Source organism: Enoplosus armatus, chromosome 24, assembly GCF_043641665.1.
Source record: "Enoplosus armatus isolate fEnoArm2 chromosome 24, fEnoArm2.hap1, whole genome shotgun sequence".
Classification (NCBI taxonomy): domain Eukaryota; kingdom Metazoa; phylum Chordata; class Actinopteri; order Centrarchiformes; family Enoplosidae; genus Enoplosus; species Enoplosus armatus.
In genome coordinates, this window is record NC_092203.1 from 12,000,249 (window position 1) to 12,015,469 (window position 15,221).

Below are 15,221 nucleotides of genomic sequence, written 5' to 3' on the forward strand. Positions count from 1 at the left end.
ACTAGCAGAACACAAAGCCTCACCAACATGATAAAAAACTTATTTGAGGTGTTTTATTCATACAAAGAATTATACATTACACATTAATATAATTAATATAAAATGTTAATCATAGTTTTACTGTTAAGATATCATTTTATCACCTTTTACATCAGAAGACGCCTCAATATTTAACCACGACATTATGCTTTCGTCATGAGACAATAACAGTGATTACTTGTTTGAATCTCCAAGTTGTAATTACGGTTATCAAGCTAATATGTATATATATACACAGTCACATGTATATGTGTATATATATATATATATATATATATATATATGACTCAGCACTAAATAATACAGAGGTTCCTGAAATATTAAACGCATGAATGCCAAAGTCTGCCATTCAAGGTAACTAAATGTAAATTTAATTAATATAGTGTTATGTAGTCAAGGAAAGTATTTTTTAACCCTCACATGACCAACTTTTATATCATCGCTAACTCCCATCCCAACATAAGCTACAGGGTCTGATCCAGCTAACTAGCTAGTAAGCTAGCTAATCGCTCTCTCACTAATAAGCAGTTGTTGTGGTTTTTCTCAGTTTACTTGCTTATTTGATAAACTGTATATTTACGGTTTGATCATGTCAAAATGTACTTTTAATACTTTAATTCTTCCTCTTACAGTTTCCCATTATGCGTGCACAAAATGGCCGCTGTTACAGTGAATTACAAACATAAACAGAATCTGTGGATGTGCCCTGGCTCGAACTCTCAGGTTGTCAGGTTGTGTAACGAAGCCTCGGTGTTGTTCGTCGGCTGATTTGGCGTTGCCGTTCGGTTGTGGATCCACTCCAGGTAGTTGGACACTCGGGTGTAGATGCCATAGTTTCCCGGTCGGGCGCAGCCCTTCCCCCAGCTGACGATCCCCAGCAGGAACACCGTCTTCTTGTACTCGGTCACCAGGGGCCCGCCGCTGTCGCCTTTACACGAGTCCTGCCGGCCCTCGATGTATCCGGCGCAGAACATGTTCTCGGTGAGCTTCACGCCGCTCTCCTCCACACACTGCTGCGTCCGGATCCGTGGTACCTTCAGCCGCCGCAGGAGGTGCGAGGTGGGTCCATTCTCACCCCTCCTCCCCCAGCCGCTCACCGTGTGCGTGCTGACGGCCCAGAGGTCGCGCTCAGCCAGAGGTCGTGTCGGCAGGCAGGCTGGGACGGCGTACGTTGTGTAGACGATGGGCGACGCCAGACGAAGAAGGGCGATGTCGTTGTCGGCAGTGCTCATCACGTAGTTCTCGTGCATAATGATCTCAGATACCTGGATGAGCTGCTCCGTGCCCTCGTTCACCTCCGTGTTGTGCTCGCCTGACAGACAAAGATCAGGGTCTTGTTTAAGCCACATAGCGAGACAACAAAGCAGATTCATCTTTATTTCAACACTGTTAGCACAATGACTTGTACCTGCGACCACCTTCAGGAACTGAGCATCAGTGTTCTCCAGGCAGTGAGATGCTGTGAGGATCCATGTTGGTTTATAAATCACTCCTCCACAGAAACCTTTGCCTTTATGCACCAGCAAAACCTTAAAGAACGGTAACATTTATATTTCACTTCTCCAGTGAACGATAAAGAGGTCATATTTTACATTAGGATGGAAAAAGATGAAGAACAACCACCAAACAAAACATGGTGTTACTCACATATAATGAGCAAATTAAAGTAAAGATTTACCACCAGCTTCATTAACAGTTCAGCTGTATTTATATATTCAATAATGTTCCGCAAATTTACTTTGAGCTTTGTAGTATTTAGCAACAAAACAAAACACGACATATTTGTTTGGAAACTTTGGGATTTCCACCAGAATCTGGTTTTGGCAGAACTTCAGAGGTTAGAGTCCAGTCAAGGAATTTCAGGACTCTCTGATACGTCCTGACAATCAAATAACCCGAGTGAAAAGCACTGGAGTTAAAAATGAGCCAAGGCTAAGCTGTACTGAAAACACTCACTACAGTAAATGCATGAACTGTCCCTCTAACTTCAGCGTACCTGCCAGGGGCATTCACCTTTGGGGCACTCTGTTCCCCCGACGATTCGGGCTCGAGAATCGAGCTGCTTGGCTTTGTTTTCTCCCTGCAGGACGGGGACCATGCCGCACGCTACCGACTCTGAAACCACAAAAGAAGAAGAAGCAGATATCTTTAAGGTTCATTTTTAATGAACCAGCAGAATATGAAGCCGATTTGTTTGACGGTACTTTGACAGAACGTAATGTTTTGTGTTTTATAACACTGTTTTCAAAGGTGGTGTCCCACAAGGATTAATACTGGGACCACTTCTGTTCAGCATTTACGTGCTGCCACTTGGTCACAGCTTCAAAAGAGATATAAGAATATGAAACATAAATAACAATAGAAATCATTATTGCTATGCAAATGACACACAGATGAATCTTCCTGTAACAGCCAATGACCCAAACTTTGAAACCGTGGAAATGCTCCATTTGAGTGTGAAGAACATTGAAATATTACCTGTTGGACCTGCCACATGCAGAATAGTTTTTAACAGTGTGTTGGGGTGATGTTGCACTATAAATAAGGTTAAGTTGAAGTCTGAAAAAAGGGGAATTTAGGACTGATTTAGACTGTTTTTTGGTTAGTCAGGTCAGTGTGGGGGGAGGGGTTTGGTTTAAGTACTGTAAAACCCAACAGTTCAGTGTAGCAGCGAGTCTAAAGGTTAGTTATTTGGGGCCCCTGTGGAGAGGGGAGAGGTTTTCCTGCAAAGGCAACAACTACTTTTGACAAGAGACATTGAACCAGATGTTTCTGTTAAAATTAAGCCCTTAAGTGTTCAAATTCAAGACATTTTAATACTTTCTTACAATTTTGTATAAGACCAGCATTCTCCTGTTTCAGTCAAACAACAAAAACGTTTTGTTAGTGTCTGAATTAATCTGTACTTTCTGCAGCATTTATACATGTGTGTGTGTGTGTGTGTGTGTGCGCCTCCTGATGCTTGTATTTACCATCTTTCAATCTATCATGTGAATGCATCAAATCGTCCTCCCACCTTTTGCTTCACAGCTCCGCCCATCAACGTCCAGGAAGTAGCCTTCTGCACACGAGCAGTTTAGTCCTCGTACTCCCTCCTCTTCATCACAGAAATGGTCACAGCCTCCGTTCTCCATCAGGCAGGTGTCGGGGACGGCCAGGTACTCTAAAAAAAGACATGTTAAAATAGTTTAATAGTTTAGTTTAGAAACAAATCCAAAAGTATAAGAAAGTAGGAACCAAGAACAGAGCCTGGAGGCACTCCACGGCTCTAAACAGCAGCATCATACTTTTACTTGAGTAAGGATCAGAGTACTTTTTTTCATCACAAAAGAAAACGGGGGAAACCTGCTTCCCTAGCTCCATCAAAAGTGAGGAAATACACCTTCCAATGACTCCGAAGCTGCACTAGGTGGACACATTGTGTTCGTACATGTGTACAGGTTTTCCCATCTACAGACCAAGTCTCCTGAGTGGTTAGGTATCAGGAAGGTTTGTGGATTTTGCTCACCAAGCTCACAGTTGAGTCCGCTGAACTGTGGCAGGCAGTAACAGGTGTAGGATGAACCCTGGTTGAAGCAGCTGCCGCCGTTCAGGCAGGGAGTCGATTGGCAGCTGTCTGGGACTACATGACGAGAACACTGATAATTTCATGGTTCAGTTCCATGGCTCACACAATCAAGGTGTCGTCACTGATAATGTGTGTGTCGGCAGCTTAAAACGGTGACTTGAAGGAGGCTCATGCAGCAGTTTGAGAAGAAGAAGCACTGATCGTCAGACTGAATTAATTACTATGACTATGAAGTTAATGGGCGGCTCATAAAATGGAGAGAACCACTGACCCACGACTCAAAAAGCTGGGTTCTGGTAAACGTAGTGTAAGATCCTGGATCGGGGTTGGAACTATCATTAGCCTTCGTTAGCAGCTAGCATGGCCCTCCGTCAGATCATGAGATTGAAACAATGGAAGAAGATGTGTGGTTGCTTACGGTTGTATGTTCTCCAGAATTCGTCCTGAGGAAACAGAAACGAGTGACATCACTATTCATTCCCAAAATTAAAGAAAGATTATTTGGTTTGCAGTAAAAAGGAAACGAGTCCGACCGTGGTCTCGGTGTGTTCGAACACCTCCCGGGCCTCCTCATAGGAGCATTTCTCCTCCAGACACTCCCTCTTCAGATCTCCCATCTGTAGCTCCTCAAACCAGCCCGAGTTATGCCTCCGAGTCCGGACCAGGACGCCATGAGCTCGATCTGGATCCAGAAAGACTACCAAACAGACAAGGAAGGACGAGATCAAAGGATTCCTTTAGATTTACTTTTTGTTTTAGTCATGCTAGTGGTGTGGCTCGTTGGTTAGTCCACCACTTTGATCCAGACTAAACATACTTCAACAAATACTGGATGGATTGCCAACAAATCTGGCACAAGCATAAATTAATTATCAGGACTTTTTAATTTTGATCAAGTCAAATTTTTTATTTCGTCCAATACTTCATGACCAAATACCTGCAAAACTACTGACATTCCCATCAGCCTCAGCTGTACTTTGTGTTTAGTGCTAATTATCAATAATCTCATGCTAACACGCTAACATGTTAGCATGCTGTTGTTAGCATTTCTTTCAAAGCACCGCTGTGTCCTAGCACAGCCTCACAGAGCTGCTAGCTGTTCACTCTTTATTTTGTCTTCATCCTCAGTGACGAACATCAGAAAGATAAACAATTCACTCTTTAAAAACATCATTTTACTTGGAGCTTACTTCTACTGCAGTCGGACATTTTGACTTTGGTTTCCTCACCTGACGCCACATGGCAGCTGGAGAAGCTGAAGACGAAGGTGAAGAAGACTCTCAGCCACATAGTTGATTTCATCAGAAGGTTTGGTGCTGTGCTGCTTCTTTGTGGACCCAAAAGTGCAAAGTCTGTTCCACCCTCCCTCCACCCTCCACCATTGATCACATGTTCCCAGTGGAGCTACCCTGTCTGACTAAATGTGGCTTGGATTAGCCAAGAGGAGCACTGCGATGTCAGAGTTTCCTCTTTGTGCGTCCAGTACAGATACAGGTGGCATGACAGAACTAAGCATCTACTTTTTCTGAAAGTAATACGGAAACCAAACCAAGAAGGTAATTTAACAACGCTTGCTGCTTTGAAGGTACATTTCTACCTGAATAAAGAAAGGGTTTTGTCTGCTGCATGATACAGATGATTTTTAACCTGATTTTTAACTGTATTTCCAGGTAGCTGTTTCGTACGACACAAGAAAAAAATATACATGTTAAATCATGTTGACCAACCTTCTGGGTTTTTGTCTTTCGGAAACAAAATACGCTTAGCTCTCCGACACAAGGCAAAAACTGTTTAGCCTAGCTTAGTTCAAAGACTGGGAGCAGAGGGAAACTGCTAGCCTAGCCTAACTTCACCTTCTGCAATGTAACATCTAGGATCTCATGTCAGTTTTTAGCAGCTCAAATAGGCGTGGTGCTAATGCTGCATTCATGTCATATATGAGTTGCCGTAATTTCAGACTTTTCCGGCTTGTAAGTAGCGCTCACATGAACATCCAGGTTGTAATTACGACTTGGAAACCCTGAAAGCTTCGATATATCCAACAGTGCTAAAAACATGGACGCCTCATGTCAACCAAAGTCCGATTGGTTAGGTAAAAAGAAAACAAAATATCTCCGCCTCCCAAACAGAAATCAACTAGCATCAACACAGAAAGAATCAGAAAGTTTTGGACATCACTTTGTCTTATTTTCTCTTTTTATTTGTTTTACAAGAACCATTAAAGAATTAACATCTCACAGGTAAAATAATCCCTTTACATCCCACATGATGAGCCAATGACAATTTCACCTTTGACTATGAATCTGAGGACAAGACAAAAAAAGAAATTATAAAATCACTTGTGTAAGCGTAGATCATGAATATGTTTTATTGGTGTTCATCGTTGTTGAGTTAGAATATGTCAAACAGAACTATAGTGGACGATTCTGCAAAACTCTGGTTTATATTCAGTGTCTAATTTTCTTTTTTTCCATCCTACAATACTTGCGTACAGCCTCTTCAGTAGAGTTAAATTTAGGGAAAGATCAGGGTTATCATGGCCAATTAAATTGTGACTTGCAAAATCGTCCAAAATGAACGTAATTCTTGGGGATTCTTGACTGAATATGCTCTAGAAGCTTGTTAACCCTCTGTCTTTATTGATGGATTTTTTGATAATAGTGGACGATGTCACGTCCCAGTATTGACCTGAACCCGTTTCAGCCAGTGGACATGATATCCCCGATCCAGTCCAGGAAGTTGCTGACTTTGGTGTAGACACCGTACAGGTTTTCATTGGCGCACCCCTTTCCCCAGCTCACCACACCCGTCAGGAACCAGGTTTTCTTGTAGCGCGTCACCAGAGGGCCGCCGCTGTCACCTTCGCAGGCGTCTTGGCCGCCAGTCTTCAGCCCGGCGCAGAGCATGTTCCTGGTGATGTTGAGCTTGGTGTGGAGGCGGCACTCCTGCAGAGGGACCCTCGGCAGCACCAGCCGCTGGAGTAATGTGGCAGGGGGACCGAATCGCGACAGGCGGCCCCAACCGGACACGGTGGAGTGACGGACAGTGGCCAGTGTTCGGCTGATGGAGCTGTTCTGGGCAGGAAGGCAAATGGGAACCACGTACAGTCCCAGTTTCACTGGGCGCTGAAGCTTCAGCATGGCCAGGTCGGTGTCGGAGCTGGACTTGTTGTAGCCGCGGTGGATCACCACTTTGACCACCTGCCGCTCCTGCTCAGTCTTCTCATCCATGTCTCGGTCATGTTCACCTTTACAGAGACAGCACTTTTATGTTTCACATTTTATATCAAATTAAAAACAGCATATCCACATACTAGCTGTACACCTAGCTTTAGACTTTTACTCATTACTAGCATGTTTAGCTTTTAGCATCCCTTGGAAACGCATTCCTTCTACATTTTTGTGTGTTTCTTATGCCATGTATGTGTTGTCAAATTAGTGAATCTGTTTCTTGTTGTTTTCTGGATTTGCTTGTGTTTTCTTAAGTTGCGGTGCGTTCAGCGTTCTTGGCCGTCGTACAAAAGGCAAAGAAATATAAGTAGATGATGATAGATAACAAGTAGCCAAGGCAGTATATTACGGAGTCTTACCCACAATGACATGGAAGATGGTGGCAGGTTTTCTCCAAACACAGTGAGCTGCAGTTAAAACCCACCGATCTGACAGGACGATCGCTCCGCAGGTATACACACCATGTTTAGTTAGCATAGCCTGAGCAGAGAAGCAGTGTTATCATCATGTTCTGTCTTTCAAATCATTCTCAGTTACCAAAATCTGGACAGGAGTGTCAAATTAACAGGATGCTAAAGGATTAGATTCATTCGATTAATCAGGAGATTAGTGCCGAAAACATATCGCACGATATTTCAAATGTTCATTTTCAAAACTTTTTATTGGGGTGTTGACATACGTTTCTCAGCTGGATATCTCAAACCCTGGGCACATAAAACTCCCACTATCTACACGGCTAGAAAATAAAATTATATATATATATATATATATATGTGTGTGTGGATGATTGCTCTCCTTAAAGTTAAGTTAATATGTCCAAAAACTTGCCTGCCATGGACAGTGTCCTTTGGGGCAGATATGTCCGTTAATAACCCTGGGGGCAAAGTGAGTCAGAGGTCTTCCACAGGCCACATCATCTGGACCAGAGAGACATAAGAATAACAACAAATGTCAGATTGTAGTCATATTGCACTTATGCACATAAAAATCCAAAAGAACACAGACCTCTGGACCAATGAACACAAGAACGATACTGAAGAAGATTTAAATAAGCTCCTGGAAACCAGAGACGCAATCTTCTGGTCTTGTCTGATGTCTCAAATGTCCTTTTTGTTTATGTTTAAATCAGCTGTCCTGTAAACCAGCTCTGACCTTGAGGCAGGCAGGTGCTGTTGTCCCGATCCAGTCTGTAGCCTGGAGCGCAGAAACAGACGTGAGATCGATCTGGAAACTCTCTGCAGAAATGTTCACATTCTCCGTTTCTGTAGCGACAACCATTGGAGGTCAAACGAGCTGCGTAGAGTCAGAGGCGAAAAACACAACTTTGTTCATCGCGACGGCAACGTCTGCAACAACAATCACGAGCGCTCAAAGAAATGTTGACGTACCTTTATCACAGTGGTGTCCATGGAAACCAGGTGGACATTTGCAGGAGTAGGTGTCGATCTGGCGAGTACAGGTCGCTCCGTTCTTACAGGGAGACAACAGGCAGTGATTCACCGCTGCAAACAGGAAGTTGCAAAAAGACTTGAAGTATTTCGACACTTGACTTGACTGGAGGTGTTTTTCTTTTTCCTCGACAGTCTCATGTTTCTCAATAAGAAGTTGAAGATTATCAAATTACCAATGTTTTAGTTTAAATGAATATTGACCCTAAAGGTCGTCATATGGCAAGTTGAATCCCAAGTACCTGTGTACAGCCTCCAGAAGACTTCCTGAAGAGAGGAAGACAACACAAATGAATGACAACAACATCAGCGAGTATAAACCACGTGAGGATCGTCAGGTTGAGTCTGGACTGACCAGCTGCTGGGGCAGGGGGAAGATCTCCTTGGCCTCCTCGTAGGAGCATTTCTCCTCATAACACTCTCGCTCCACATTGCCTCCCTTCAGCTCCTCGAACAGGAAGTTTGCCCGACGACTGCGACGCAGGAAAACGCTGGCCTCAGGTCTGTTCACAAACACTCCTCCTTTAAATAAAGATACACAACGAGGATAAAAAACATGACGACACCTGAGCTTCATCTCGATTCGCTCAATGAAGACGTGAGACGTGGTGGAAAGCTTAGAAAACTAGTAAGTGGACCTTGTGGTGTAATCCATTGAGTGTTGTTACCTAGTGTGGCCACTAGAGGGACTATAGGTGTAGAATAAAGGTTGCTGTAAAGATCAGTTTGTTGTAAAATGAATGTGGCAATTATTTTGATAATTGATAAATGTTTATCATTTTCAAACGAAAATATCAAATATTTCATGGTTCTACGTTCTCAAAGAATTCGCTGATTTTCTTAGTAAATGTAATATTTGGTCGGGCAAAACAAGTCATTTAATGATGTCACTTTGTGCTCTCTGATGCGTATTTTAACCTTTTTTATGATGTTTTATCGACTAAACAATCAAGAAAACGTCCCGCAGATTGATCGGTAGTGACCTTATTTTTCATGGATGTAGCTAGCTAGCTGTGCAGGAAGATGTTCCCATTTTTACTTCTGCCAACAAAACTCTGATTATTAAACCAATTATTTACCATCAGACTGATCTAAAACATGAGTCTGGAGCGAGGCTTAGACTTCATCAGTCTCAGGTGTACTTATGCTAAGCTAACAATAGTGCTAATACTAGGATATTTTTAAATGACCTTTTTTATCAAAAACAAATAAAAGAATATATACCTCGTCATTTATGGCAGGTAACATGCTAACGTGATGTTAGCATGCTAACTGTCACACACACACACACACAGCAGACAGCTGCTCAGGGAACTTCACAGTGGACAGACGGGGACAACTGTAGGTCTGATCATCCACGACGGATGAAAACAGAAGAAGAAGAGTATAAGAAGGAGAAGGAACAGAGGACTGACCTCCAGGAAGCCCAGTGCATGCTGGGATAGAAGCGATGAGGAGTCGTAGGAAGAAGAGTTGCTTCGTTTCTCTGCTGACGGACGCCATGTTTGTTCTGAACTGAACAAAGGTCAGAAACGCACTAAAAACACAGAAAACCCTCTCTCTCTGTCTCAAACACACACGTTAACACATACACGTAGTACAAATACTACGTAGGCTCTCTCCAGTACTGTCTTTAAAGGCCCTGGGTCAGACAGTTGGCTGCTGCACAAACACCCTATTTTCTTCTATAAATTAGAGCAGTTTTGATTATTTCACGAGAGATTTCTGTATTTGTATTTTTCTCTGAGCTCTTCTCACTAGTTTGAAGTGGGCGGGACTCAGTTGGAAAAAGATGATGTCACGTACCTCTGTGCACCAATCAGGATGAAGCAACATTTGAGAAATTAGCTGAGTTTTTGATGTTTTTTTCCCCTAAACTTTCAACTTTGAGCATTGATTATTTTTACAGAATTAGAGGGGCTGAACCTTATGTAAGCAAAGCCCTCCCCAGGATTATTCATTATTAATGCTTTCTTTGAATCCTCCTCTTGACTGAAGCCCCATGTGGACTGGACTTACGCCTGTAGGGGAGGTGGGGTGATTTTAACATCACCCGCGCTGGTCAGTGACTTTAATCCTGTGTGGAGCTCGTATGTGGGTCTTGTTTCACCCAAACAACAATGAGCTCCTGTGTCTCTGAACTCGCTGCTCCTCCTGTAGTTTAAGGTGTATCTCTAAGTTTTTCCCTTGACTTTTGTGTGAAAGAGGAGGAAGTCATAATTGTTGTTAATAATCTGATAGATGCTTAGATGCTAACATGCTAACACCAACATATTGGTCTGTTTGGGAACCAAAATGACAGAAACAATTAGAGCATCAGGAAAGCTGTAAAAGCTCATGGTAATGTCAGCTGCAGGTCGGTGCTGCTGATATCTTTACAGCCTGTATTTGTTTCCATGAAGTCACATGGCCTCCATCACAGCAGCTGAATCAGCTGTCAGCAGCTCCTGTCTGCACTGTCCTCATGGACGGACAGACAACCATCACTGATCACTGAGACACTGAAGGGAAGTTAAAAACAGGAGGAATCTCAGGCAGGTTCTGCAGCATCTTTCCTCTCTGATTTCTAAGTGGATTTCTGGAGGTTTGTCCTGATGGACATCAGAGATGATGATGATGATGATGATCTCCTCTGGAACTGAGTGATCCAACATGTGTTTCATGTCTGTGAGTTCAGATCTGAGTGAGTTATGACTCTGAGAAGGAGGGAGATCTTTGACTCTAATTCACCTCCTGCAGTATCTTTTTATCTTCAGCTCTCTGGCGCCCCCCTTGGGAGGCTTTTGTCCTGCTGAATGTCTCCATGTCTGTTGCAGACCGGATCCTGTCATTTCCTTTCTTGAAATGATGTCCACAACGATGACTTAAATTACCAATACAAATTTAGTACGAGAGAAGATTTAAGACCCCTCAACCAAAAGAAAAATGACCCCTTTAATACTTTTACTTCTAGCACTTTAAATAAATAAACATGTTTCTTGAATGTCCAGCTTGAACCAGTTCAAGTTCAGAACCAGTTCTTCATTTAGCCCTGAAGTGTTGATGTAGGCCATTATCATTCTTAATAAAGACGTCTGTAAAAATGTACTTTTGTAAGAGCCGAAACACAATACAGGCAATAAACGTATAAACAAATGAATTGAAACGGTTCAAATTATTCACATTGATTTAATTTCTCATACGAGTAAAAAGCAGACATGCTGTATTTGTTCATTTAAGGCCTTAGAATAAGAATACAACAACAGGAAAAGTAAAACTAGATATTAGTGTTGATCAGTCTTTAATATCTCAGCAGAAGAATTTCTTCTCATAATAATTTACATCATGCAAACCGACAATTTAACTTACTTAAGGAAAAGAAAATTTACATTTTCATTATTAAATAAATAAAATATGAGAACTGGAATAAAAACAGTAAATGGTCATTGCTGCATTTGTAAACAGGAAGTCAAACTTTTGACGCTGCAGCTCCCCTCCGCTCCCCTGGGGGGCGGCGCTGCTCTCACTGCACCTCCTTCAGGATGTCGGGGATGAACTCCTGGCCGTCTCTCAGTTCGTCCTTCCACTCCTGCGGGATGACGTCTCCGCTGTACGACCCCCCCGCCCCCAGCAGGGCTCCCAGCGCCGCCCCGCGGTTACAGTTCTCACCTGGAACACAAACGCAGCGTAAACAACAACAAACACACCTGCAGTCCAAACACGTTCCACCAAACCTGATCATCAGGCTGAACTTCCGTTTCCAGTACGAACCTCCACAGTTGGTGTTTGCCAGGATTCCCCCCCGGGGGTCGTCATGAAACTCGTGAGCCAGATAGAACATGCTGGACAGAGCTCCTGTCGGTGAAACAAACACAGGTCACAGTGAACACAGGTAACACTTTTCACGTCTCCGCCTGCGATGACCAGATGGTGACTGAAGTGTGATTTGAACCTTTAGTGTAGCAGGCCAGACCGAGGTAGTTCACAGCGCTCTGGTGGACCTTCAGCCGTTCCTCAGAGGACACCGGAAACCTGCAACGCACAAACACACACTTTCATTTCTAGAAAGAAAAAAAGGATATTTACGTTCAGTTTCAAGTTCAGTTTCTTCTGTTTTCACTACCTTGTGTTTTGGCACTATAACTTTCATATTACACTAGTATCTTGTGTGGATACAAGTATGTGAGTAACTGTATATCTTCCTTGTGAATATCATTTAGTTTTCCTTCTTATTTCTTCCTTTGGTGCTACCTTTACGTCCTTTGTTCTACTTTAAGGTTTTTTCCTGTTATGTCTGGGACAGTCGGACCTGGCGGCCTTGCGGCTGTAGCTCTGGCAGGCGTCCCAGGCGTCCAGCCTCCTCAGAGCGTGCTCGGCCTGCTGGCGGACGCTGGCTCCGCCCAGCACGGCGTGCAGCGCCCGGCTGTAGATGGACACGTACTCGGGCACCTTCGGGTGGGGGTGGGTGAGCTTCACAAACTCGACTGCTGCTGAGACCTGAGGACAGAGGAGGTTAAAGGTCAGAAACTGTAAAGTTAACATACTTTATACTCCACTCCACTTCACCTCAGGGGGAACCATTGTACTTTTTTGGAACATTAACTACATGTTTGGGAACCAAAGTTATGTTCCGAACTCTTCTTTTCCACTTTCACACCTGCCAGCCTCCGTGTTAAAATCAAACTGTAAGTTTTGGACTTTAGACGACTGCTTGCCACCCACCGCTTGCTCCTCATTGGCCGAGGCGGACAGCAGGATGAAGGGGAGGATCGTGGGAAGACAGCCGATGGCGTCCAGCTGGCTGTCGGCGAACGAGGAGCTCAACTTCTGTCTGGAGCGTTTTTCTGCAAACGTCAGAACCTGAAAAAACAGTCAAAACTGTGAAAACACAGTTTGAACACAGCTGGGAGGTGATTGTTCCTCCAGGGTGCGTTTGTTTTACCTGACGGGGTGAGGTGGGTCTGCTGTCCTGCCAGGAGGAGAAGAACGAGCGGTGGTAGGACTCGGCGTAGGTGTCGCGGTGCGAGCCGGGCGTGGTCAGGAACTGAACGTAGTCTGACAGAACGGCGGCTCGAGCGTCCGGCTGAGAGACGTCGCTGAAATGTCCGGAGACGAGCGACCGAGCCGCTCGGAGAGAACAGAGGACGTTCAGGGTGTTGTCACCGGCCTGAAGACCTGAAGACCACAGAGACCACTAAAGACCTGAAGACCACAGACCACTGATAATACTGAAGTACTTCTACTGTATTATCTATATTTTGTGATGATACTGTTTACTGTCTCAGTATCAGTCAGTATCAATCAGACCAGTCAACAGTACCTTGATGATAGTGGACTGAGCCTTTCGAGGCCTTCCATAAGTTCAGTTTATCGTGGAGGATCACGTTTCCGACCACGTCAGGCCGCTTGGCGTCGGACGACCAGGCGGTCCTACCGCTGCCGGCTGCAACAAACAAATAGAAACATTTACATGATGTAATAAAGGACCACAGAGCTGAATTTGTGGTCGTTTTCCAGAACTTTCCAGGACTGGACAGCTTCATTAACGACTTCTGTTACCGATGTTGGAGAGGCTGAGGATGCTGGACGGGTGTCTGCTTCTGGGCGAGTTGAAGCCGGATATCCAGCCTCCAAAGTCCCTCCTGATGTCGTCGATGTCGTAGTACCAGTGGACCGGCATCGACATGGAGTCGGCCGCACACATCGCCCACAGCGCCTCGCTGACCGGCCGCCGTACCTGAGCCATCTCACCTGAGGAGGAGGGTGGAAACTCATTTACATGAAAATAACAGAGTAAAGTTAAAATACTCATTAAGTCTAAGTTGTGAAAATATGGCTTTAAACTTCAGATTTGGACATTTGATGAGTCAAAATACAAACTGGATGCAGTTTATTGTATCTTTTTCTTTATTTTATTCTTAATACATTAAATTACTAGTTATTACTTTATTTTTATTGAATGTATTTATTTATTTTGTTTCTCTCTTGGTAAAATGTAATTCATTGTTGTTGTTGCTGTTGATCTCACCAGCCTCTCCTTTAAAGACTAAACTAAAACTAAGTGGAATGAAGTATATGATGGTATCTTTTAACTTTTATACTTAAGTTGTGTTTTTAATTTTGTCTTCCCGAAAAGAAACAAAGAGAAAGAAAAGACGGGAAGTGAATAAACATTTGAATTACATTTAACATTAAATTAATTTAACATTTACTTTATTAGTATACGTCAGTTTCCCAGTAGTGCTCACGGAGAGGAGTCTGTTATTACGTTTTCTCTCATTTTTATTTTGATACCTTTGAACGTTTAGCTGTGTTTCACTGTGTTGAAGTTTATACAATCAAACAACAACCAAAACGAAAAAGATGAAATGAAAGCGAGGTTTAAAAAGGCTCGAGTTCAGTCTCCTCACCTTTCCGCAGCGGCTCTCTCTTCTGTGGGTTCCGCAGTTTAACTTGCATAACTTCATTATTACAGTTACAAAACTATACCGGAAGTGGCTAACGTTAGCACCTTCATGCTTACATAAATAAACTGTTCGCAGCCCTGAGCTCTCGTCACAACACCGGTCACAGCCCGTATATGTTTCGTGTATGTATCCATGATCAACGAATGTTTATATAACGTTATTATTTCTATTATGAAGTTATAAAAGCTGTGTTATGAAAAGTTAGAGGTATGTTTGTAGTGTAGTTTCGTAACCAGCGCTGTAGTACGGTGGGTGATGTAGGTCAATTCAAAAAGCGAAGGAGTTTTTGATAGGTTGTTTGTCCCGGAGTACGGACTTTCAGGCAAACGGAGTGCGGTAAACAAACCAATACGTATTTGAAGCTTCACTAACAATTCGGTTTATGTACAAAAAGTAGTGCAAAACAACGTTCTCTGGAGTACAGATGAGTGCATTAAGGTTTAGAGCTGAAAAACTGCCTGGAAAACCGAAGTCAGGGCGTAAAACCAAA

At 43.3% G+C, this 15,221-nt stretch overlaps 3 protein-coding genes across 3 annotated transcripts; all 3 read right to left on the bottom strand.

Moving 5' to 3' along the window:
* Positions 1-758: 758 nt before the first annotated feature.
* Positions 759-4,909, bottom strand: f7 (coagulation factor VII). Its single transcript, XM_070930665.1, has 8 exons — positions 4,837-4,909; positions 4,141-4,304; positions 4,026-4,050; positions 3,548-3,661; positions 3,056-3,202; positions 2,036-2,154; positions 1,448-1,568; positions 759-1,351 (listed from the first exon to the last, which is right to left on the bottom strand). The coding sequence occupies exons 1-8, from the start codon at positions 4,907-4,909 to the stop codon at positions 759-761; spliced, it is 1,356 nt and encodes a 451-aa protein (XP_070786766.1).
* Positions 4,910-6,306: 1,397 nt separating this feature from the next.
* On the bottom strand, positions 6,307-9,788 carry f7l (coagulation factor VII, like). The gene is made up of 8 exons (XM_070930728.1): positions 9,701-9,788; positions 8,641-8,807; positions 8,528-8,552; positions 8,226-8,339; positions 7,990-8,130; positions 7,666-7,754; positions 7,197-7,317; positions 6,307-6,854 (listed from the first exon to the last, which is right to left on the bottom strand). Exons 1-8 carry the CDS (start codon positions 9,786-9,788, stop codon positions 6,307-6,309), a joined length of 1,293 nt encoding a protein of 430 aa, XP_070786829.1.
* A 1,724-nt stretch (positions 9,789-11,512) lies between these two features.
* On the bottom strand, positions 11,513-14,723 carry LOC139306442 (uncharacterized). The gene is made up of 9 exons (XM_070930299.1): positions 14,675-14,723; positions 13,824-14,015; positions 13,585-13,707; positions 13,207-13,439; positions 12,987-13,124; positions 12,574-12,761; positions 12,217-12,296; positions 12,036-12,119; positions 11,513-11,933 (listed from the first exon to the last, which is right to left on the bottom strand). Exons 1-9 carry the CDS (start codon positions 14,721-14,723, stop codon positions 11,788-11,790), a joined length of 1,233 nt encoding a protein of 410 aa, XP_070786400.1. The 3' UTR covers positions 11,513-11,787.
* Between the last annotated feature and the right edge of the window lie 498 nt (positions 14,724-15,221).

What these genes read in the sequence shown, in the direction of transcription:
- f7 (XM_070930665.1), bottom strand. Translation starts at nt 4,909, where the DNA reads ATGAAATCAACTATGTGGCTGAGAGTCTTCTTCACCTTCGTCTTCAGC. An exon ending in CAGCTGCCATGTGGCGTCAG is followed by an intron (nt 4,305 to 4,836) that starts GTGAGGAAACCA and finishes TCTGTTTGGTAG; the next exon opens with TCTTTCTGGATCCAGATCGA. An exon ending in TCGAACACACCGAGACCACG is followed by an intron (nt 4,051 to 4,140) that starts GTCGGACTCGTT and finishes CTGTTTCCTCAG; the next exon opens with GACGAATTCTGGAGAACATA.
- f7l (XM_070930728.1), bottom strand. Translation starts at nt 9,788, where the DNA reads ATGGCGTCCGTCAGCAGAGAAACGAAGCAACTCTTCTTCCTACGACTC. An exon ending in TCCCCCTGCCCCAGCAGCTG is followed by an intron (nt 8,553 to 8,640) that starts GTCAGTCCAGAC and finishes TCCTCTCTTCAG; the next exon opens with GAAGTCTTCTGGAGGCTGTA. An exon ending in TGGACACCACTGTGATAAAG is followed by an intron (nt 8,131 to 8,225) that starts GTACGTCAACAT and finishes GACTCTACGCAG; the next exon opens with CTCGTTTGACCTCCAATGGT.
- LOC139306442 (XM_070930299.1), bottom strand. Translation starts at nt 14,723, where the DNA reads ATGCAAGTTAAACTGCGGAACCCACAGAAGAGAGAGCCGCTGCGGAAA. An exon ending in TCTGGCCTGCTACACTAAAG is followed by an intron (nt 12,120 to 12,216) that starts GTTCAAATCACA and finishes TTTCACCGACAG; the next exon opens with GAGCTCTGTCCAGCATGTTC. An exon ending in GGCAAACACCAACTGTGGAG is followed by an intron (nt 11,934 to 12,035) that starts GTTCGTACTGGA and finishes TTTGTGTTCCAG; the next exon opens with GTGAGAACTGTAACCGCGGG.